Source organism: Carassius auratus, chromosome 44 (genome assembly GCF_003368295.1).
Source record: "Carassius auratus strain Wakin chromosome 44, ASM336829v1, whole genome shotgun sequence".
Classification (NCBI taxonomy): domain Eukaryota; kingdom Metazoa; phylum Chordata; class Actinopteri; order Cypriniformes; family Cyprinidae; genus Carassius; species Carassius auratus.
The window spans coordinates 10,371,699-10,394,954 of record NC_039286.1 but is presented as its reverse complement, the minus strand read 5'-3'; the positions used below and the strand labels follow the sequence as shown (position 1 = coordinate 10,394,954).

The following is a 23,256-nucleotide window of genomic DNA, read 5'->3' as shown; positions in this document are numbered from 1 at the left end:
TAATCTATTAAAATAGCAGTGTTATAGCGCGAGATGAACACTAGGGGGCAGACTAATCCTAGTCAGCACTAACACGATGTTCAGAAGCACACTGGCATCATTAGAAGAGGAATATGTGGGATTTACAGTGTCATTCACTTCCAGTTATTTTAGCTGTATCAGATTATTGTAATGCATTACAGTAATCATAAACACAGCACACAGTCACAGAAAATAAATAACTACTGTGTCGCAAAATATTGTAGATACTGTGACTTTTGTTTAAAAAATTTTTATTTAATAATAACCAACTGATCAACTATAATTTTAGAGCTTAAAGTACTAAAAATGACAAAACTAATATAATAATATAGCAATTTTACAATAATCAACTGCTCAGATTATCATTTTAGAATTAAAAAATACTAAAATTGACAAAACTAATATAATAATATAGCAAAATTATAATAATCAACTGCTCAAATTATAATTTTAGAGTTCAAAAATACTAAAATTGACAAAACTAATATAATTATATAGCAATATATTAATAATCAACTGCTCAAATTATCATTTTAGAGTTTAAAAATACAAAAATCGCCAAAATTAATATAATAATATACCAATATAATAATAATCAACTGCTCAAATTATAATTTTAGAGTTTAAAAATACAAAAATTGACAAAACTAATATAATAATATACCAATATTATAATAATCAACTGCTCAAATGATCATTTTAGAGTTAAAAAATACAAAAATTGACAAAAATAATATAATAATATATCAATAAAATAATAATCAACTGCTCAAATTATCATTTTAGAGTTTAAAAATACAAAAATTGACAAAAATAATATAATAATATATCAATAAAATAATAATCAACTGCTCAAATTATCATTTTAGATTTTAAAATACTAAAATTGACAAAACTAAGACTGAAAAAAATCATATATATATTTTAAAAAGGTCAAATGTCTTAATATTATATATATTAAATATTTGTCTTTTAATTATTGATGATATAAATAATTGATAATAAAAGTATTAATTCTGAATGTTGCATCACTGTACTGGAAGCATCAAGCCCATTGCATTGTGGGACAGTGGTGTTTTGGTAAACTGTGTATTTTCTGCAGAAATAGTGTGCACAGTATGCTCTTCTGAACACAGCCGGAGTCTGTAGTGTATTGACGACTAAAATACAACAGGTAAAACTATAAAAACACACTCTCACACACATAAACGAACGGTAACTGAGCAGAAAACTGGTCCGTTGAGGGGAACATGGTAAGAGTTTAACAGACATTCAGGACCAGAGATTTAATGCCATCCGAAATGAGAGAGACACCCTCAGAAACACCACTCAGGCTATTGCTCTCGTGAAGTAAGTGCTTAAAGAGAAAGACTGTGTTTTCATTCTGGTAGTGCTTCGTTTTTAGAGTGACCTTTGACCCTCGTCACTGCCAGGCGTCGCTCAGGGTTATCTTGGGGATGTGTGAGTGCATCTCCACCGGACGGTTCGGGAGACGGTCCCTTCTGTACGTGATCGTCTTCTCGTTGGTCGTGGGGATGTATGATAAATCCTGCGGTCAGAAAGAAGGACGCATTAAAGTGAGCAAAAGTGACGTGAGGAGATTTATAAAGTGTTCAAATAAATGCTGTCCTTATGCACTTTTTATTCATCTGTGAATCCTGAAAAATTAGATGCATCACAGTTTCCTCAAATATATGAAGCAGCACAACATTTTTCAATATTGATAATAATCAGAAATGTTTCTTGAGCTGTAAATCATCATATTATACTGATTTCTGAAGATCATGTGACACTGAAGACTGAAGGAATGATGCTGAAAATACAGCGGAGCATCACAGAAATAAATTACAGTTTAACAGAGATTCACATAGAAAACAGCAATTTTGAATCACAATAATATTTCACAATTTTACTGGTTTTACTGTATTTCTACTGAATTTTGTGTATTTTTATGAATTTTATGAAATAAAATACAAATATTACATGAAAAGCCTTAATGAAAATGGGAATTGTTTAGATGGCAGTACTAAAGAACTAAAAATAATACAACTTAGATAAATATAAATACATTAAAGCTATATAAATAGTATAGAAATGCGATATAAATGTTACATAAAAAATGAAATTGAAATTTAAGAAATTACTAAAACGAACCGAAATAAAAATAAAGCTAAATAGAATATAACAGAGATAAAATAAATTACAAAAAAATTAAATTTGAAATTAACTGTATAATATAAGAAAAAAAATAAAAATAAAGCACACACACTAAAATAACATTGATTTGGAATGACATGAAGTTTAGGATTAGATTAACATGAATATTATATATATATATATATATATATATATATATATATATATATATATATATATATATATATATATATATATACAAATTTATTTACCGTATTTTCCAGACTATAAGTCACACTTTTTTCATAATCTGGCTGGTCCTGCGATTTATAGTCAGGTGCGACTTATTTATCAAAATTAATTTGACATGAACCAATAGAAAACATTACCGTCTCCAGCCGCCAGAGGGCGCTCTATGCTGCTCAGTTCTCCTGTAGTCTACACTGAAGACATAGAGCGCCCTCTCGCGGCTGGAGACGGTAATGTTTTCTCTTGGTTCTTGGTTCTAAATAAATGCGACTTATAGTCCAGTGCGACTTATATATGTTTTTTTCCTCATCATGACGTATTTTTGGGCTGATGCGACTTATACTCAGGTGCGATTTATAGTCTGAATAATATGGTAAATGCAGATCTCCGCTGCATTACCTTAGGGCTGCGCTCGAACTGTTGCTCAGAGCCGGACGACCACCAGCAGTGTCTGGCTCTCAGCAGCTGTCTGACAGCGGTCAGCAGGCCGATGCCCAGCGTGACGGTCAGGAGGAAGACGCTGAGGAACGTCTTAAAGTACCGCCGACTCCACACACACACTGTTACACAGCAGAGAGCACAGAAACAACTAGAACAACACAAGACCCCACAGGAAACACTTAGACAGTTAGAAATTAATGTGGAGCAGATCAGATTATTTCATGAGCAATGCTTGACTTCATATTGGGGTTATTAGCATTAACTAAAATTAAAACCATAAAATAACTTATTTTGTTTCAGCTGTAGTTGCCAAAGGAACATTTCTCATTTTCATTTCAGTTAAAGTTGAAGTACTAAAACAAAACGAAATAAACAAAATAAAATAAAACTTAAATAAACAAACGCCTACAAAAATGAAAATCAAATGTTTTGAAAATGTTATGATTTTTTTTTTTTTTGCAAAGTACTAAAAATAATACAGTTGAAATAAAGTTACATATATATAGAAAGAACAAAAAATTGAAATAAAAATGTTTTTTAATATAAGGCAGTACAAAAAAGAACTAAAACTAATAGAAGTAAAATTAAAAAATATAAAAATAGAGGTAATTAGAAACCTAGACTAAAACATTTTATAAAAACTATAAAGACGTTTGAAAAAAAGACAAAAACACGCAATGACTAAAACTTTAAATAAAATAAAATAAAAATGAAAACAAAATGTAAAAAAAAAAAATCTAATTCTGAATATTAACCAAAACTACAACGATCAGTGATTGAAATGAAAAATGTTTTTGTGGCAGTACAGAAGTTACTAAAAGGACTAAAATTAATAAAATTAGAATAGAAATAAAATATAAATATGAAACTTTAAAACTATTGAAAGTTAATAATGCATCTCGGCAAAATCTGAGAACAGTTTGAGACTTTGGGACAAAAAGTTAGGAAAGAAAAGAATTGGAAACACATTTAATTTAGTGGAAACATTTGGTACAACACCGAAGTGAAATCTTCCTGAAATCTCATCTTTTGTGTCATCGACCTCAAATGTGACACACAACTTGTTTAGATTCATGGCTTTGGTTTTTTCAAGGTTTAGAATGAAACATGTTTTGGAAAAAAATGATTTCATATAAAACTTGAAAACAGAAGCCTTTAAAAAGAACTGCTTAATGGAAACAGCATGAGCCATTGTGTGTGTATGTGTGTGTGTGTGTGTGTGTGTGTGTGTGTGTGTGTGTGAGAGAGTGTGTGTGTGAGAGTGTGTGTGTGAGAATGTCTGTGTCTGTGTCTCTGTGTGTGTGTGTGTGTCTGTGTGTGTGTGAGTGTGTGTGTGTGAGAGTGTGTGTGTGAGAGTGTCTGTGTCTCTGTGTGTGTGTGTGAGAGTGTGTGTGTGAGAGTGTGTGTGTGAGAGTGTCTGTGTCTGTGTCTCTGTGTCTGTGTCTCTGTGTGTGTGTGTGTGAGAGTGTGTGTGTGAGAATGTCTGTGTCTGTGTCTCTGTGTGTGTGTGTCTGTGTGTGTGTGAGTGTGTGTGTGAGAGTGTGTGTGAGAGTGTGTGTGTGAGAGTGTGTGTGTGAGAATGTCTGTGTCTGTGTCTCTGTGTGTGTGTGTGTGTCTGTGTGTGTGTGAGTGTGTGTGTGTGAGAGTGTGTGTGTGAGAGTGTCTGTGTCTCTGTGTGTGTGTGTGAGAGTGTGTGTGTGAGAGTGTGTGTGTGAGAGTGTCTGTGTCTGTGTCTCTGTGTCTGTGTCTCTGTGTGTGTGTGTGTGAGAGTGTGTGTGTGAGAATGTCTGTGTCTGTGTCTCTGTGTGTGTGTGTCTGTGTGTGTGTGAGTGTGTGTGTGAGAGTGTGTGTGAGAGTGTGTGTGTGAGAGTGTGTGTGTGAGTGTCTGTGTCTGTGTCTCTGTGTGTGTGAGAGTGTGTGTGTGAGAGTGTCTGTGTCTGTGTCTCTGTGTGTGTGTGTGTGAGAGAGTCTGTGTGTGTGTGTGTGTGTGTGTGTGTGTGTGTGTCTCTGTGTGTGTGTGAGAGTGTCTGTGTCTGTGTCTCTGTGTGTGTGTGTGTGAGTCTGTGTGTTTGTGTGTGTGAGTGTGTGTGTGAGAGTGTGTGTGTCTGTGTGTGTTTGGTGTGTGTGTGTGTGTGTGTGTGTGTGTGTGTGAGTGTGTGTGTGAGAGTGTGTGTGTCTGTGTCTGTGTCTGTGTGTGTGTGTCTGTGTGTGTTTGGTGTGTGTGAGTGTGTGTGTCTGTGTCTGTGTCTGTGTGTGTGAGAGTGTGTGTGTCTGTGTCTGTGTGTGTGTGTGTCTGTGTGTGTTTGGTGTGTGTGTGTGTGTGTGTGTGAGAATGTGTGTGAGTGTGCGATTGTCTGTGTGTAAGTGTGTATGTGAGTCTGTGTGTGTGTGAGTGTGTGTCTGTGTCTGTGTCTGTGTGTGTGAGAGTGTGTGTGTCTGTGTGTGTTTGGTGTGTGTGTGTGTGTGTGTGTGTGTGTGTGTGTGTGTGTTCGGACCGGACTGGATCTGTGATGGCGTGAGGCCTGAGGGAGCTTCTTCTCCAGCTGTTGCTGATGTTTTAGCAGAAACATCTGGATGCTGTTTAGGTTATGAAGGAATTACTGGATTCTGTCCTAAACAAACCCTTTCCCTGAACTTCTTCATCAGCTTGACACAATCCAACCAGCACATTTACGGCTTCTAAAGTGATTAGGGCTTTTAAATGCATGAAAGTCACTTTACCAAGGAGATATATGCAACGCTTTCAGTGAGAAAAGACCCAGAAAACAGATTCAGCAGAGTCTCAAACTGTTCTCAGGTTTGCCAAGATACCAAAGCCTGCAATCAAAGACCTAAATATGAATATACTGATATGAGTTATTGCATCACAGCTTGTGACTTGAGTTAATGAACATGTATTTTTATTCCTCCTTAGGAATTTAAAGAGGAACATCTGACACCTATATATTCACAAAGAGAAATAAAACATCCTTTTGGAAAAAAAATCAGCACAGAAAAGAGTGGATCTCCTGAAATCTGTAAATATCAAGGTCATATTTCATATAACTAACTTAATAAATAAATACAAATATATTATATAATTAATAAATAAATAACCAACAAATAAATGAAAATATAGTAAAATAATAATAAATGATAAAAAATAATAAATAGCTTACAATTCACCATAAAATAAACTAAATAAAAATAAATAATATAACCTATTTAAAAAAAGGACTAATCCATAACAAAACTGCATTACTGCAATGCAAAAAAACCTCCCATTACTGTAATGTAGAAAATAATGCTTGTGAAAAATTTAGATATTAACATAAAACTGTAAAGTAGTTATAAATCATGATTAATCAGCATTTGTCGAACTGCATATAATTTATGCATTTTAAATGGTTTAAATGTTATTTAAAGGGACAGTTCATCCAAAACTGTTCCCTTTACTCGTGTTGTTCAAAACCTGTCTGATTTCTCGTCTTCTGTTGAACACAAAAGAAGATATTTGGAGGAATGTTGGTAAGCATCCAAAAACAGTGTCTGGACTTCCATAGCATGAAAAAAAAGTTTGCCTACTTACAGAAGAAAGAAATTCGTACAGGCTTTGAGAGCACATGTTCATATTTGGATGAGCTATCCCTTTCAATTGAAGTTTATATGATTAAAATTGTATATAAATGAAAAAACAACAAGACTGTTTTACAGCAGCTCATACAGAATCAGAAACACCCTGAAGACAATGTCCTAAAATATGCTTCATTCTCTATAAACAAGATTTCTCATTCGAGGTCGAAGAAGAGAAAGAATTGGTTTCCTCACCAGGATGCCGACTAATGTGCAGCTGAGGTCGCTCTGAAGCCAAGTCCATGAGAAAGCGGTGCTGACACTTCTCAGTGCTGGGATACAGGCAGTATTTCCCCCGGACCAGCTCTGAACATCAGCACAGTTCATTCACAACAGCTCTGAGGTCACAGCACGCTTTAAAGCTGAAGGTTTGGGGCTGTACCTGTGATGTCGTCCACATACTCCACCGATGAAGCTGCGCAGCTGTGATTACAACGCTGCTTGGCGTCCGATCCGAGTCCGTTAGACAGGTGACAGTTCACACAGCTCCTGATGGGTCACATGATCACGATCGTTAGAACGGATACTGAAGGACAAGAGGACGTCAACATCACAGATCGAACTCTTAGTCTACAACTAAAACGACAAGTGGCTCATATGCATTTATAAAATAATAATTATAATATTATTTTATATTTATTTTAATTATTTTAATAACCTTATTAAATTGATAAATACTAAATAAACGATTATAATTGATTGCATAAATCAAATAAAGCCGTTACTTGAAAATAATAAACGTTAACTGAAATAAAAAATAAATAATAATAATTACGTTTTTTAAATTTAGTTTTACATGATGTACCAAGAAAACTATATATGATATAAAAATTCATAAAAATTAAATAGACATTCAAATAGAATTAATAAATTAATGAATTGCTTACAATTCACCACAAAAACAAATGAAGAAATAAAATATACATAAATACTACATAATACTATATATACAAATTATAGATTTTTAAAAATATATTTATATACCTTATAATTTAGATAAAATGTATGTACTTAAATAACTAAAACTAAAATAAAAACGATATAAACTAATATATATATATATATATATATATATATATATATATATATATATATATATATATATATACACACACACATATATATTTTTTTAAATTTAATTTAATTTTAATATATATAACTATTAAAATTCACAACAATAAACAACTAAATTACTAAAACTTTAACTTAATGTCCACAAGAAAATATTAAAATAAAAACTGATTCAAAATATTATCAAAAACTAAAACCGTATCTCAATAATGCCAAAACAACACTGAATTAAATATAATTAATTATAACTAATTTAATTAAATCATTTTAGGAATTGAAATAAATTAATTTACTAATAAAATATAATAGTATGAATATAAAAAGAGACTCTGGAATATGACATAATTTTCCATTTGCCCATAATCTTTGTACAAATAATTTAACACATTTAAGTTCTACATTTAGGCAATGTCACTGGCATAACCTACTACTTGTACTATTTCTACTTCATATAAAACCACAGCACACTGCATTCATTCAATACTGCATCCCACAATGCAATGCAGTTGATCTGATCTTCCATTTCCAGTGTGAGGAATGAACTGGAAATGCTATCAATATCTTGACTCATTCATTTGGTTGCAGTACAAAGAGTTGAGACACAAAATTATTGTATACTTAAAACAAATATTGCATGCTTTAAGTATGCAAAATGACTTCAGAACTGAAATTACACATGCAGTGTGATGAGGTTGTGCAGCATACTACTTTATTGCTGAATACTGCTACTGTTTCACATACAGTTCAACTTGTAAAACTAGAATACAGTATATTCTGTGCAGTATGCATTAAACAATATGCTTGTATTCTTCAAGTATTCAAAATTACTGTATACTAAAAAAAAGATTGCATGCTTCAATCGTATGCAAAATTGCAAGTATGCAATATTTCAGAACTGGAATTACACGTGCAATGTGTTGGGATTGTGTTACTTTATTGTTGAATAGTGCATTATTTTACATGCAACTCCTAAAAAATAGCATATAGTATAAACTGTGCAGGATACAGTACGCTTGTTTTCCATTGAGAACATAACCTAAAGTATCAGTCTCACGAAACTTAGTATATAAAATCATTTTGTACAAAAGAATAAGGGCAACAGGATATGGTCATGTTTTATTAAATAGACAAAGTGTAGTGTGTAGCCCCTTTAGAAAGGTATAAAACTCCCTTGCAGCTTCAGTGAGTGTTTAATTGTGTGATTGACAGCTATTCTAACCAATCAGTGCGAGTGGTTACCAGTGTGATTGACAGCTATTCTAACCAATCAGAGCGAGTGTTACCAGTGTGATTGACAGGAGCTGTCGCAGATGGGGCATTTCTCACAGAGGGCTCCAGAGCGCCGGCTGTCGTCACACACACACTTGCCACACACACACTTTCCCCAGCCGCCGCAAATCAAGCCGTCGTCTGACACGCAGCTCTCGGTGGACACAGGACAGTCACACGTCTCACCCGTCCAGCCAGGAAGACACACACATTCACCTGAAACACACTGGCCGTGTCCTGAAACGGGAAAAAAACAATGGTACATATCAGGATAAACGTGTCCATTCCAGAGATGTTCTATATTGTTTAAAGCAATACACACTATTTATAATGAATAAAATGAGATTGGCTATCCTACATTTGTATGCTATTTATTTTTAGGATTATCCAAACAATAGGTATTATGAAAAAAATGTGTTGTTTATTATGTTGTATTATTTATTATTAAAAATAATATAAAATAATATTAATACATAATTTTATAAAAATTTTAGGAAAAACTGATAGCCTGAATGCACTGTAAGTCGCTTTGGATAAAAGCGTCTGCTGAATGCATAAATTTAATACAATTTTTAATTTTAATTTTAATTTAATTTTGATTTTATTTAATTTAAAATTTAATTATGAATGATTAATATAAAGTTACCATTAAAAAAGAACCTTTATATTGTATTATATAAAAAAAACAAATATTTGTTATAAATTTTCTATTTTATCCCAAAACACAAATGATCAAATTAATGAAAAATTTCATATTAATTACTCAAATATTTATACAAATAAAAATTGTGTATTTCAAAAAAGTTTTATTTTTTAACATTAAAACTTAAAATACAAAAAAATTATACTTCATTCAAAATAATTATCAAATAAATATTTATAGGTTTTTTATTCAATATATACACATTTAGTGTATTAATGTTAAAATACAAAAATGTTAAATTATATATATATCTTTAAAAAAACATTATTATTAATGTATTAATTATATATAAATATTTTATTTTTACGTGTATATATATATAATTATATATATAATTTTATAAATTTTCTTTCAATTTATATACACACACACACACACACACACAAATAACAGCAAAACACAGCACAATCATAAGTATCAAAAACAGTTCATCTGCGGATAAAGAAAAGAACCTGCCAAAAGAACCTTGAACTCATTTAAGGATGGAATTTTTAGATTCTGCAGATTATTCCAAACAACAGAAGCTTTATATTTAAAATCTGTTTTCCCAGCTCTGTTCAGACCTGAGGAACATTGACACACACACACACACACACACACAGACAGGAACACACAGACACACACACACAGACACACAGACACACACACACACACACACACACACAGACACACACAGAGACACACAGAGACACACACACAGACACACAGACACACACACACAGACACACAGACACACACACACACACACACACACATGTTTGTTTTTGTGTAAAGTGTTTTCATCCCATAGGTGTAATGGTTTTTATACTGTAGAAACTGTATATTCTATCGCCCTTCACCAACCCTACCCCTAAACCTAACCCTCACAGGAAACTTTGTGCATTTTTACTTTCTCAAAAAAACTCATTCTGTATGATTTATAAGTGTTTTGAAAAATGGGGACATGGGTTATGTCCTCATAAGTCACCCTCTCCTTGTAATACCTGTGTCATACCCATGTCATTATACAGAGTTGTGTCCTGATATGACACAAAAACATGCCCACAGACACACACACACACACACACACACACTCACCTCCACACACCAGGCCCTTCACATACGGACAGGAGAAGTCGTCCATCTCACAGAACTTCCCGTAGATGTTTCCCAATCTGCTGGAGTCACACACACACGTCCCACATCGACACACTCCTCTCCCGCTGCAGACGGGTTCACTGCGGTCCGCTCTACAGACGGCCGTCTCCGCGGGACAGGGCGAGGGATCGGGGTCATCACGACAGCGGCCCGTCTCCGTGCAGACACACCCACAGTCCTGACGGATCCGTACGGTAACGGACTCGTTAAATCCCACCGGCCTGACGCTCATCAGAACGTCCCGATCCGTGCCCTCGGCCGGACAGCAGCTCATCCCCACAGTCACCCTGAAGAAAACCTTGAGACCACACAAACACACACTTCAGAAAACATCTCATCTTTAAGCTAACCATGTGCTACTGTGTTTTGTTTCATATTTTGGGGTCAGGAAGATTTTTTTATGTTTTCGATTTAAGTCTCTTCTGCTCACCGAGGCTGCATTTATTGGATAAAAAATACAGTAAAAACAATAAAAATGTGGAATATTATTAAAATAAAAAATAACCATTTTTAATTGTAATATATTGTAAAATGTAATTTATTTCTGTTGTGCATAGCAACAAAATTCCTCCATTACTTTTACTGTGTATAGTATTTATTCATATTTTAAATGAGCATTTATTTTAACATTTTCAGTTTTCATTTTAGTAATTTTATGTTTTTGTTATTTTCTTTTTATTCATTTTATTTAAAAAAAAATTCATATACATGTACGTTTTATTTTATTTCATTTTTTTCTGTTCTATTATATTCAGCTTTATTTCTTTATTTTTATTTTGCCTTGTTTTATAACATTTCTAATTTTCAGATACATTCTGTAAGGTTTTTATTGTAATATTTAATTTATTTGTTTTCCATTTATTTAGCTTTAATTTATTTATATTCCAGTTTCAGTTTTATTAAAGTTCTTTGGTACTGGAAGGTTTAGAGTATTCCCTCTATTATTAAAAGTATTGTATTTCACTTTTTTAATGTTTTGAAAAAATGTTTGCAACATCATAAATGCATTTACTGTCACATTTGTTCAATCTAATACATCCTTGTTGAATAAAAGCATTAATTTAATTAAAAAACAAACAAAACCTTCGAGTAGTATTGTATATAAAACTACTTTTTTTCCTGAAGAATATGTGATTTTTTTGTTTTTAGTGCAAAATCTGCCACCGTGAAGCAAGGGAAATACCAAATCCTAGCTCTAGCTGTGGTGCAACAGTGTTATATTTGGACGTGCGGTCTCTCTGCTATGTGACACAGGTCACGTGATCAAATAAAACAGCTTATAAATGTGTGGCATTATAAACAGTGCAGCACAGAGTAATTACTTCCATCAGCTTGTAGTGTTTTCTCATGGGGACGTTGCTGCGAAACAAACAAACAAAACAAAAATACAGTAAACCTTTACTTTACACTACAAATCTCCAAGGCATGCTATAAAGATTATTATATCATCATATGCACACCCTTATATCATCAATTTCACCATCATCCACTTTTTCTTTGACACACAAAATGATATGCGTAAAAGAAAGCTGTTGGTCTCCATGCAACAAATGCACAGTAAGTGTGCTGTCAAGCTCCAAAAATAGTACAAAACAGTAAAAAAAAAATACGGTAAAATCTTTAAAACTGTGAAATAATATTACAATTTATAATAGCTGTTCTCTATGTGAGTATCTGTTAAAGTGTAATTTATTCCTGTGATGCTCCGCTGTATTTTCAGCATCATTCCTCCAGTCTTCAGAGTCACATGATCTTCAGAAATCATGAAAATATTCTGGTTTGCTGCTCAAGAAACATTTCTGATTATTATCGATGTTGAACACTGTTGTGCTGCACAATATTTTTGAGGGAAACTGTGATGCATTTGATTTTCCAGGATTCTCTGATAAATATAAGAGAGTTCAAAAGAACAGCGTTTATTTGAAATGGAATATTTTGTAATATTATAATGTCTTTTGTTAAGTGTAATGCATCGCTGATGAATTAAAGCATTGATTTATTTAATGCAATGCAATAACAAAATACAGTAGTGCGTGTACTACTTTTTTGGCTTTGCTAGCCGTTATTCACCATGATGTTTTATTGCATAAAATAAAATAATGTACTACTTTAATATTACTTTGAACAATGAACAATGAACGTGCATTGACTAAAATAAAAAATGCATGGTCACCTTGAACGTTCACTGCGTGCAAAACCTCCTTTTAAATGAGAGAAAATTAAAATCATATGGCTTTGCTTAACACGAAGGTGAGGAAATAATATTTTTGGCTGGAACTATTTTTGAGCTGAACTGGATGATGACATCACCGAGCATCCTCTTGCATTGCTGTTTTCCGGTTTAAAGCTGCTTTGACACAATCAGTATTGCATAAATAAAGGTGACTTGACATCAAACGCAGCATCTCTGTTCACCGTACAGACGGATCAACATAAAGGCTTTCGTACTGTTTGTTTGGGCTGAACGCTGGAACATTTGGTGCTTCCAGAAGCAGTGGATCCGTCGGGACACAAGGCCGTGACGTTCACCCGGAAGCGAGGAGCTTGTGCGTCCTCCAGCTCGATCTGCAGCTCCACATCCGACAGCAGCTTCTGCGGGAGAAACGCACAGAGAGAAACAGAAATCAAGAAAGGAGAGACGCTTAGAAAGAGCCCATTGTCTGGAGCTAAGACGGCTCTTGTATAAGCAGGTTCACGGGGGAAAAGGCCGTGGTAAAAATAGCAGAACTTGCATTTTTGGCTCAAGCATCCGAGGCCGTTCATAATGCAGGCTTCTGTTAGTGGATTTTAATGAGGACAATGCATTGTTGTGCTTGCGTCGAGATTATTCCTCTCCTTTAACGCAGATCCTGGCATTACAGCCCGTGTTTTTCCCCGTTAAACCGAAAGCAAGCGTTCTGAAATGTTTGGGACCTTCTGCACTTCTAATCTAATTGCCCTCGAGTGGATGGAGAGAGCAGAGTGAAAGAGAAACTAAAGCTGTTTACCTTGTAGGCTTGCACTACTAAGTCTTTCAGATTAGATGCTTTGGGGAACAGACGGCCCACATAACTCCCAGGAATCAGGTCCAGGAGATCCTGTTCAGAGAAAAAGACCAAGCATCTTAAAATGACTAGTTCAGTTATGTTGAAAGCAATAATGCGTTTACAGTAATTGCGAGCGTTAGCCCCGCCCACTTTTTCAGCGCTGGTGTTCTGGAAGTAATTTTTCTAATACTTTTTCCCAAAGGGATTGTAAAAAATGTCTTTGTTAAAGCGTAATGAGTCATGAAGCAAACTAACCAACTTAGAGGAAAATCACAACATTATGAAGTTTTATTTGAAGCCAAAAAGAGACGACAAGACTACAATCCCATAAAGCATTACAAACAACATAACTGAATTTAACACGGTTGTGAAATATTAAACTATTAAATTAAAGTTGTCTTTCATATAAAAAATATTTTAGCATTTTGAGATCATATTGAGATGGACTTTGCGCAATGTTCCCTGCCCAGCTCTGATTGGTGGAATTTTCCTGTACAGCATCATGTGAAATTTAATAAAATAAAATAAAATAAAATAAAATAAAATAAAATAAAATAAAATAAAATAAAAAAATAAAATACTTACTGCATTTGATTGTATTAAAATTACACTACTAGTAATTACATTTTTTTATGTATTAATGTATATGTATTTATTTTAGACAGAAGTAACTGATCAACATGAATTTTCATTGTTTAAAAATGAATAAATAAATGGATAAATAAAATAAAAAATACTCCACTACTACTTTTATGGTTTTATTTAATTAATTGTATTTTAGTTTTTTTTTTGACAGCCACTGGTCACCCTGAACTTTAATAAAAAAATTAATTATAAAAAAAAAAAAAAAAAAAAAAAATTATATATATATATATATATATATATATATATATATATATATATATATATATATATATATATATATATATATATATATATATATATATATATAATGTAATATAAATAAAAATTAAATAAAAATACACTTCTACTTTTATTTATTTATTTATTCGTTTTTTTTTTGTTTGTTTGTTTGTTTGTTTGTTTGTTTTTTGACATCTACTGGTCACCATAAACTTTCATTGTATGAAAATATCGCTATTTATAAGAAAAACAAAGCATTAATGTAAATGTATGGACACCGACTCGATTACATCATTTGCAGTGTTCCTTGGTCCGAACTCTGATTGGTGGAATTCGCTGCATAGCATCATGGGTAATGTAGTTTTCCACCACATATTCAGCTTTTAAACAAGAAAATGTTTTTTTCTGTGCTTTTTTTAACACAGAAGTTGCATTTAATCCAGAATAGTAAGTTAAGTCAATCTTTTTTCATGCACATATTTGTTAAACCAGCACTACAATCACTAATTGAACAAGTCACGGTTTGTGTTCCCATAAATCACTGCCTGTGTTGCGTAACGGATTGATTTCTGTAGGAGGACACATCCAAACTCATGGTGAAATTACCTCATACCACTGATATTGCACCTGGTCCACCGCAAAGATGGAGTAAACGCTGTTCTCCAATAGTTTCTCAGCCAGTTGAGCGATTGTTGGGTGCTCCTAAAACAACAACAACACAATCTGCTGTTGAGACTGCAGTGCTGAGATAAACATGTGCAACTTTCCATTGATAAATCATCATGACAAACATAAATGCAAATGCAGGATATTATGAAACAAAAAAAAAAAAAAAATATGACCATGCTTTTGGACATGCTTCCATGGTCCTAGACATTTTTATCTAAAGTACTATGAATGAAAATCATTCATTATGGTATTTATATTTTTTTATCCATGTCCATTCTATGGTATATAATAACAATAACATACTGTGGCTGCATTAACTTAAACAAAAACTATAATAACTGTTTTTGTAAATTAAAATAAAGCTACAATAAAAGGAATCTTAATATTAGATTAAAAACTCAAATCTCAAGTCAACATTAATTTAAGTTGAAGTACCAAAATTACTAAAACTGACAAAATAAAATCGATCTAAATAGAAACATAGAAAATAAATAATAATAAATAAAACGTAATAATAATAATACTAAATTTTACAAAAGCACATAACAAAGTGACCAAATCTTAAATAAAAAAAATCTTAAATCTTAAATATAAAAATAAAAGCTTATTGCAAAAATTTGTAAATAATCTAATAGTACAGAAATAATACTATAGTATTAATATTAATATTCAATATAACAAAATTGCATTGCTAACTAACTGAAATAAGTTTAAGCTGAATAATTAAATGATTTAAATGGAAAACAGAAATATAAAAAAATATATAAAATGACAAAAGCGTATATAATTACTACAACTTAAACTAAAATCAAATGAGTATGAATAAATACTATAAGTACGTATAAAAATAACACTATATTATCAATATTAGCATTAGTGATAACAATATTAGATTTAAGAAATACTCACATTAACTAACTGAAAAAAAGTTTATTGATTTACTAAAATTACCAAAACTGAAATAAAAATTAAAGTTAAATAGAAATATTAAAAAAAAAAATGACAAAAGCAAATAAAATGACTAAAACTTAAACTAAAGTGAAAATGGAAAATATAAAAAAGCTCATTTCAAATATTAATACTATAATAGTCCATAAATAAAACTGTATTATTAATATTAAATATTAGATGGAATATTTGACTTGGCAATCTAACTGAAATAATTTCTAATTTACTAAAATAAAAAAGTTTCATAGTAACATTTTAAAATAAAAAGTATTAACCGCAATGATGAAAGCACATAATGATTCGTTTTTCAGTTTTTTTCAATTTTTCAGAGTTCAGTTTTCAATATTACTGCAAATGGCTACATTTTCATATACATTTTATATCAAATTTATTTGGTTCAAAATTAACTTTATCTATTTTTTAAACAATTACTTATTTAAAATAAGTGTTCAAGTCTCTGAAAGTGACAATAGTTGAGGATTTTTCTTTTTTTCCTCAAAAAAGAGCGTCTAATGTATTATGTCTCAAGTCAACGAACGTATTTACTTGTGACAAAAGCTGAATCGGCTTTATTAAAATGTGTGCATGATCACATTAAACAAATAGTCTAAATAAGTTGTTCAGATGAACAAAGCATGAGGTTTTCTTGCATAATTAACACTTTAATTTTTTGGTTAGACAGTTCATATATAATATATTCACATTAATAAATCGCGGATTAAACGTGGAGTTATGTTCTGTATGCTAAATATGAAAACAAGCGCATGTGCACAATAGCTTTAACTGCGCGTTGAATCTGCTGATTGCTGATTGAGATTTACATGCTTGGCTCACTGACCCTGATACTCTCTTTAATGCATCGATTTCATAAAAAAGTATCTGGAAATGCACGTGCATTTAACCTTCAGAGCTTCAGGACAACAAACAGAAAGTGCACGTGAAAGTCTGTCAGTGCACGAGCTTCATGCATCTAATAGTAATGCATGGCAGAAATTAAAGCATATCTAATGTAAAACAGTCAAGCAATGTGCACGTGTCTCACAGCGCAAATTCTGTGCAATGAACCCCAGTGCATCTCTAGCTTGGCATCGGAGGTTGTGTGTGTGTTAAGTGCTTGGTTTGGTTAATGTTACCATAGTCGTAGTTTGAGAGTAGATGTTATCCTCTAGATGGCAGCGGCCGTCGTGAGGAACCACGATCCCAGCCAGTTTACTGTCCAGAGCCAGATGAGACGGCTGGTCTGTCATAACCAGCAGCAGACGCTTCGCTTCGGGACGCCATCCGATGTCTTTCTGCAGAGAGGAAGCAAGATGCTGCATGAGAGTGTGTTTAGTTTACAGCTCACTCAGCAGTTGGATCATTTCTTCATAGTGTGCATCTGTAGTGTGTTACTAATAACTGCTGAAGCGTTCAGCTGCCAGGATGAGGAACGTTTGATCATGTCTTGAGAAGAAGAGAGCTGTGACTTTGTGACTCTTCCTCCACAGATGTCTTTTATATATATATATATACATATATATATATATATATATATATATATATATATATATATATATATATATACATATATATATATATATATATGTATATATATATATATATATATATATGTATATATATATAAAAGACATACTGAAAATGAAACAAAGAAACAATAAAAAATAAATTAAAACTACTAAATCAAAATAAATAAACTGTAATATTATAATAGACTCTATGCTTGACAGATGAAAATAAATACAAAAAATACAAACAATAAATTCAACAATAAAATAAACAAATTGATGAATAAAAGAATATAAGTAAACAGTAAAAAAATTAAATACTACAAATAAAATGAAATAAAACAATTGAAAAAATAAAACAAAATAATAAATGAACAGAACAAAACAAATAAATACAAAACAATTAAACATTCAAAAATGCATACATGTAAATAAATAAAAATAAATGTAATAATTTTAAATTAAACGTAAATTATTTAATAATAATTTAATTATTAATTTAAATTATTTGTAAATTTAATTCAAATATTTTTTTTAATCATAACTCAACATACAAGATAAAACAAATAATTTAAAATAAACAAATTCTAAAAACACAATAAAAAAGGCAGTAAAAATTATAAATGAAAATAACAAATAAAAAACTTAAAATAAATAAATAGTAAAAATAAGTAAATATATAAATAAAACAAAAAATAAGAATAAATAAATAAAATTAAATAACTAATACAAGAAAAAAAAGCATTTTTATTTTCTTAATGAATCATTACTTAAACCATGTCTTAATGAAAGGGTGTTTTGCATATTTACATTTTTGCCTCACAGATAATAAATAAATAAACAAATACTAATCAAATCAGAATATTAAACACTAAAAGTAGAACAAAAAATAAATAAGTCACTAATCCTAGTCTTTTGCCATGAGCCTGTTACTAGTTGAACACAAACTGCACGAGTCGAGTGTTTCCAGCTGCCAGGAGTAATGAGTAACGTTTGGCTGAAAAACCCAGCGCAGATGCACACAGGAACTACCAGCGCTAGTTAAACAACAGTCTGTGTAACTCATGTGAGGGATAGTAAACGTAAATCTGGAGGTGCCAGAGAAAAACACCTCCTCACGCCGCCTCGTTTCACTTTCTGACTCTCAGGAGGCATGGAGAGAAATAATGAAGACTGAAGCTCACTTTCCAGAGCACAACCTTTCATGCATACAGCTCAGAAAGCAACAAGCCGCAGAAATTCAAGGGAAAAGTCCCAGCGGCCGGATAAAGAGGCTTTGTTGCTGTAAAGCCCCTCGTCCCAGCTCTCACGCTTTCACTGCGAAGGACTGTGAAGGCTGAGAAACTCGCCTCTCTCATGACTGAGCAATGACATCATGCTCCACAAACAGCGGCGAGCTGCGGCTGATTCAGCGCTTCGTGCTTCATGAATGCGCTGTTTTCTCTCGCTTCAGGAATCTCTCCCATTCCCAGACCTGAGAGCGACCGCAAGAGAGATATGTGCTGATGACACAGGAACAGTCATGCTAACGGACCGGGTTTCTGAGCTTTAGGAAAATCTTTCCTGACGACCATATTTGCACAAACATCGAGGGATCTGATAACACTGAGTGTCACACATTAGTGTGGAAAATATAAATAATAACTCTGCACTGATTAATTAAACACTCTTGAAGAGGAGGGTGCTGTTACTTTGCTGATTTATAATTAATAAAAAAAATAAAAATAAAAAAATACAATAAAATATATTGCTTAAAGTAAAACAAAATAAATTAACAAATTAACAAACTATAATATATTATCATTTACATTTTTGAGTGATTTGAGCCAGTAAGAATCCACCTAAAAATGTTTAAAAAAAATTATACAAATAATTACAAATAGATTATTAAAAGAGACAAATAAGTAAATAAATTAGCAAATAAACAAACTATAATATCATATTGTCATTAAGATTTAAAGGTGATTTGAGCCGGTAAGAAACCACCTAAAATAAAATAAAATATTAGGGTTAGTTTAACAAATTAGCAAACAAACTATAATATCATATTTTCATTTAGATGTAAGGGTGATTTGAGCCGGTAAGAAACCACCTAACAAAATAAAAATAAAAATAAAAATAGAAATAAAAATAAAAATAAATTTAAATTACAAATGAAAAAAACTGTAATATCACATCATTACAACAATAATAAAAACAAATATATTATTAATTATTCTATATATATAAATATATTATTAATAATTTTTCTTAAAATAAATACTAAATTAATTAATACATACTACTAATAAAAACACATAATAAAGAAATACATAACAAAATTACTAACGTAACAATAATAAAATTAATAAATAAATACCACAAAACAAACTCATAATACTAAAAATAACTGAAGAATAAATACCAATATAAAATGTAATGTAAATATAACATAATATAATATATAAAAATAATACAACTATAATATCACTAAAACTAATACGAGCATTTTTACTTGAGCCAGTAAGGAATGACCTAGAAATCACCCTTCACAAAAAAGATAAAAATAGATACATAATCAATTAAATAAATAAACAATAATAATATAATCACTCATAAAAGTGAACTGTAATATTATAATAATGTAATATAATACTATATTTGTACTGTTTACGGATGTTGTCAACTAAAAGTAAACCTTGTGATATAATTCAACTTCGTTGTGTATAATTCATAGTCATAAGCTTGTTCAGAAATGGTGGCAAAAACTTGATTATTAAAAAAATAACAGCTTTCTCTTTAAATAAAAGAGAAAGTAATAATCGCCTTGTAATTATCAGGTTCTATCTGACATTTTTGTCAAAATTATTCACATATTCGTATTCTGTGTCAGCGTATTTAATTTATGTGATAGATTTTTTAAATGTTGTGTACATTATGGGATGTTTTATTTAAAAAAAAGTTTTTATTTTTAAATAAAACATCTAAGGAATTACAAGGTTCTATCTACACAGTCAAATGGAACACTAGAACTTTGAAGCTCAATATCTCAAAACTACTCGGAATGCAGATAGAACCTTAGAATTCCAAGGGGATGATGCAGTATTTCTTAAACACTGAATGACCATCTCTCATCAGTGTGGAGGTGATTGTTTGCAGGTGTGTTCATAAATGCAGTGCATTACTCGGCTGTGTTTACCTGACAAACAGCGGCCTGCAGCATGGCATCGAAGCCTCCCTCCGGTGTGTCCATGTTCCCAGAGATCCTCTGCTCCTGAATGACCCGTGTGAACTCGGTCATGTTGTGTGTGATGGGGAGGACGTGTATGAAGCCGTGAGCCGGCCTGCAGTGCACCTCATAATCACTGAGACAGAGAAACAGAGAGATTTACAGCATGACATCCACTGCAGATTCCCACACGAGTCACAGTGAGATCACCGCCCAATGAAGGATACCCTGGACGGTGTTCCCCTCCTGGGACACGCTGCCAGATTCCCATAGGAAAAAGACTAATCACACATCAGATCGCTGGAATATCTCATCTGTTTCTGCTGAACAGAGAGAAAGCTGTTTTTGTGTCCCGCTTCTGATCTAGAGTTACAGGAGAAATCTGTCAGACTTGATATTGTTAACTAGAACGGTTAAAAATCATTGAAATAAAATGTAACGTCAATATATGATGAAAAACTTAAACTTAATAAAGGCTAAAAAGCATTAGATGCATTGCCTTGGGAACTCTCTGAAGTAAAATGAGCTGAAGCAATATAATTACTAAAACTGAAACTGAAATAAAAAAAATGAGTGCTACAGAGAAATATTTACAGATAAGAATGACCATAGCACAACAAAATAACAAACGAAAATTAAATAAATAATGACAATACGTACTAAAATTACTAAAACAAAAACTGAAATTAAATAAAACTTTAAATACTAAAAATATGGTATATAACACAAATTAGTAAAGAATTTATTAAAATATAAATATAATTACAAAAAATAAATAAAGTAAATTATAATATGATTTTTTTTATTATTTTTTTTAAATTTTTTGAATATATTTTTATTTTAGTCATTCTTTTTTAGTAATTGTAATATTTATTATTATTATTACTATTATTATTAATAAACTGCTTAACTGACTTAAACATAAAAGCAAAGAAAAACAAAATAAAAACCAATATAATAATAATAATAATATTATTAATAAGGAAATAAGTTACTAAAATAAATTACTAAAATAAGAAATGTAATTACTAAAAATAAGTTAATAATAATAATATGAATAACATTTATTTTTTATAATTATCTATTTAATTATGATTAGTATTTATTTTTATTTTAGTCATTATTTTGTTTTAGTAATTGCAATATTTATTATTATTATTATTATTATTATTATTATTATTATTAAACTGCTTAACTGACTTAAACATAATTAGTAATTGCAATATTTATTATTATTATTATTATTATTATTATTATTATTATTAAACTGCTTAACTGACTTAAACATAAAAACAAACAAAAACGTAAAACCTTAATAATACCAATAATCAAATAAGCTACTAAAACAAATTACTAAAATAAAAATATAATTACTAAAAATAAGTAAATTATAATATGAATAACATTTATTTTTCTTTTTATTATTATTTATTTAATTATGATTATTATTTATTTTTATTTTAGTCATTATTTTGTTTTAGTAATTGTAATATTTATTATTATTAGTATTATTATTATTAAACAATAAAATAATCAAATAAGTTACTAAAATAAAAAACTAAAATAAACATATAAATACTACATAATATTAATAATAAAAAAATAGTATTTATATTATTTACTTATTTTTTAGTAATTATTATTTTAGTAATTTTAGTACTTAAATGTGCTTTCCATATATTTAAATAAAAACAGTAAACGTAACAATGATTAATAAATACTATAACTGCATATAAATGAGACTGAAATAACACTGTGATCAATTGAGCACAACATTTATTCAATTTTGTCTTAGCTGATGAATTCGTCTGTTTATTTTCTAAAGAATTTTAATAGAAACATTTGAGACAAAGTAAATACTCAACTGAAGCTCAAATGCATGTTTTGTTTATACCAGTTTATTCAAAATAGAAAGTGAAATATATAGTTTAAATATTTTGGATGTCTCTGGTGGCGGTGTCACTTTAGCGAGTTGTTTTTAAAGTCAAGAACTTCCAGGGAACAAAGATATAAAAATGATGTCCTTTCTAAAAAGGCAACAAAAGGTTTCACAAGAGATGCAATCTGAACAATTTTCTCATACAAAAAACGGAGCTGTGTGATTCTGCGCCAAGCTCAGTTCAGAAGCATTGAGTGCACAACGATACTCAGTAAAAATATTTACAAAAGAACTCAAGGTCTCAAGTATCAACTCACATGCTTCTCCTAAAATCCCTTCCCAAAAAAATAAAAAGTAGATGCATACGAGTCAAATATATATATAGCTTTAAAATTACTGAGAGTTTAGATCATTTGTTATGAAATATTTGACTTTAACCTGTTTACTGTCACACACATTTTTGAACAAAGACTTAGAAGTGCATGATCCAAACCTAAATGTTTATAATTCATGACTGA

The 23,256-nt window shown here is 31.1% G+C and overlaps 1 protein-coding gene across 2 annotated transcripts in view; it reads right to left on the bottom strand.

Moving 5' to 3' along the window:
• Positions 1–892: 892 nt before the first annotated feature.
• Positions 893–23,256, bottom strand: part of LOC113062444 (integrin beta-8) — a 28,030-nt gene continuing 5,666 nt past the window's right edge. The window contains exons 4-14 of one of the 2 annotated variants that reach the window (XM_026232294.1): positions 20,830–20,995; positions 17,280–17,438; positions 15,136–15,231; positions 13,627–13,716; positions 13,088–13,231; positions 10,580–10,937; positions 8,814–9,036; positions 6,842–6,948; positions 6,655–6,765; positions 2,806–2,966; positions 893–1,570 (exon numbers count right to left, since the gene is read on the bottom strand). In XM_026232294.1, coding sequence (XP_026088079.1) covers positions 1,445–1,570; positions 2,806–2,966; positions 6,655–6,765; positions 6,842–6,948; positions 8,814–9,036; positions 10,580–10,937; positions 13,088–13,231; positions 13,627–13,716; positions 15,136–15,231; positions 17,280–17,438; positions 20,830–20,995 — 1,741 coding nt within the window. In that variant the 3' untranslated portion in view covers positions 893–1,444. The remainder of the gene's footprint in view (positions 1,571–2,805; positions 2,967–6,654; positions 6,766–6,841; positions 6,949–8,813; positions 9,037–10,579; positions 10,938–13,087; positions 13,232–13,626; positions 13,717–15,135; positions 15,232–17,279; positions 17,439–20,829; positions 20,996–23,256) is intronic. The other variant, XM_026232295.1, reaches the window with a different exon arrangement.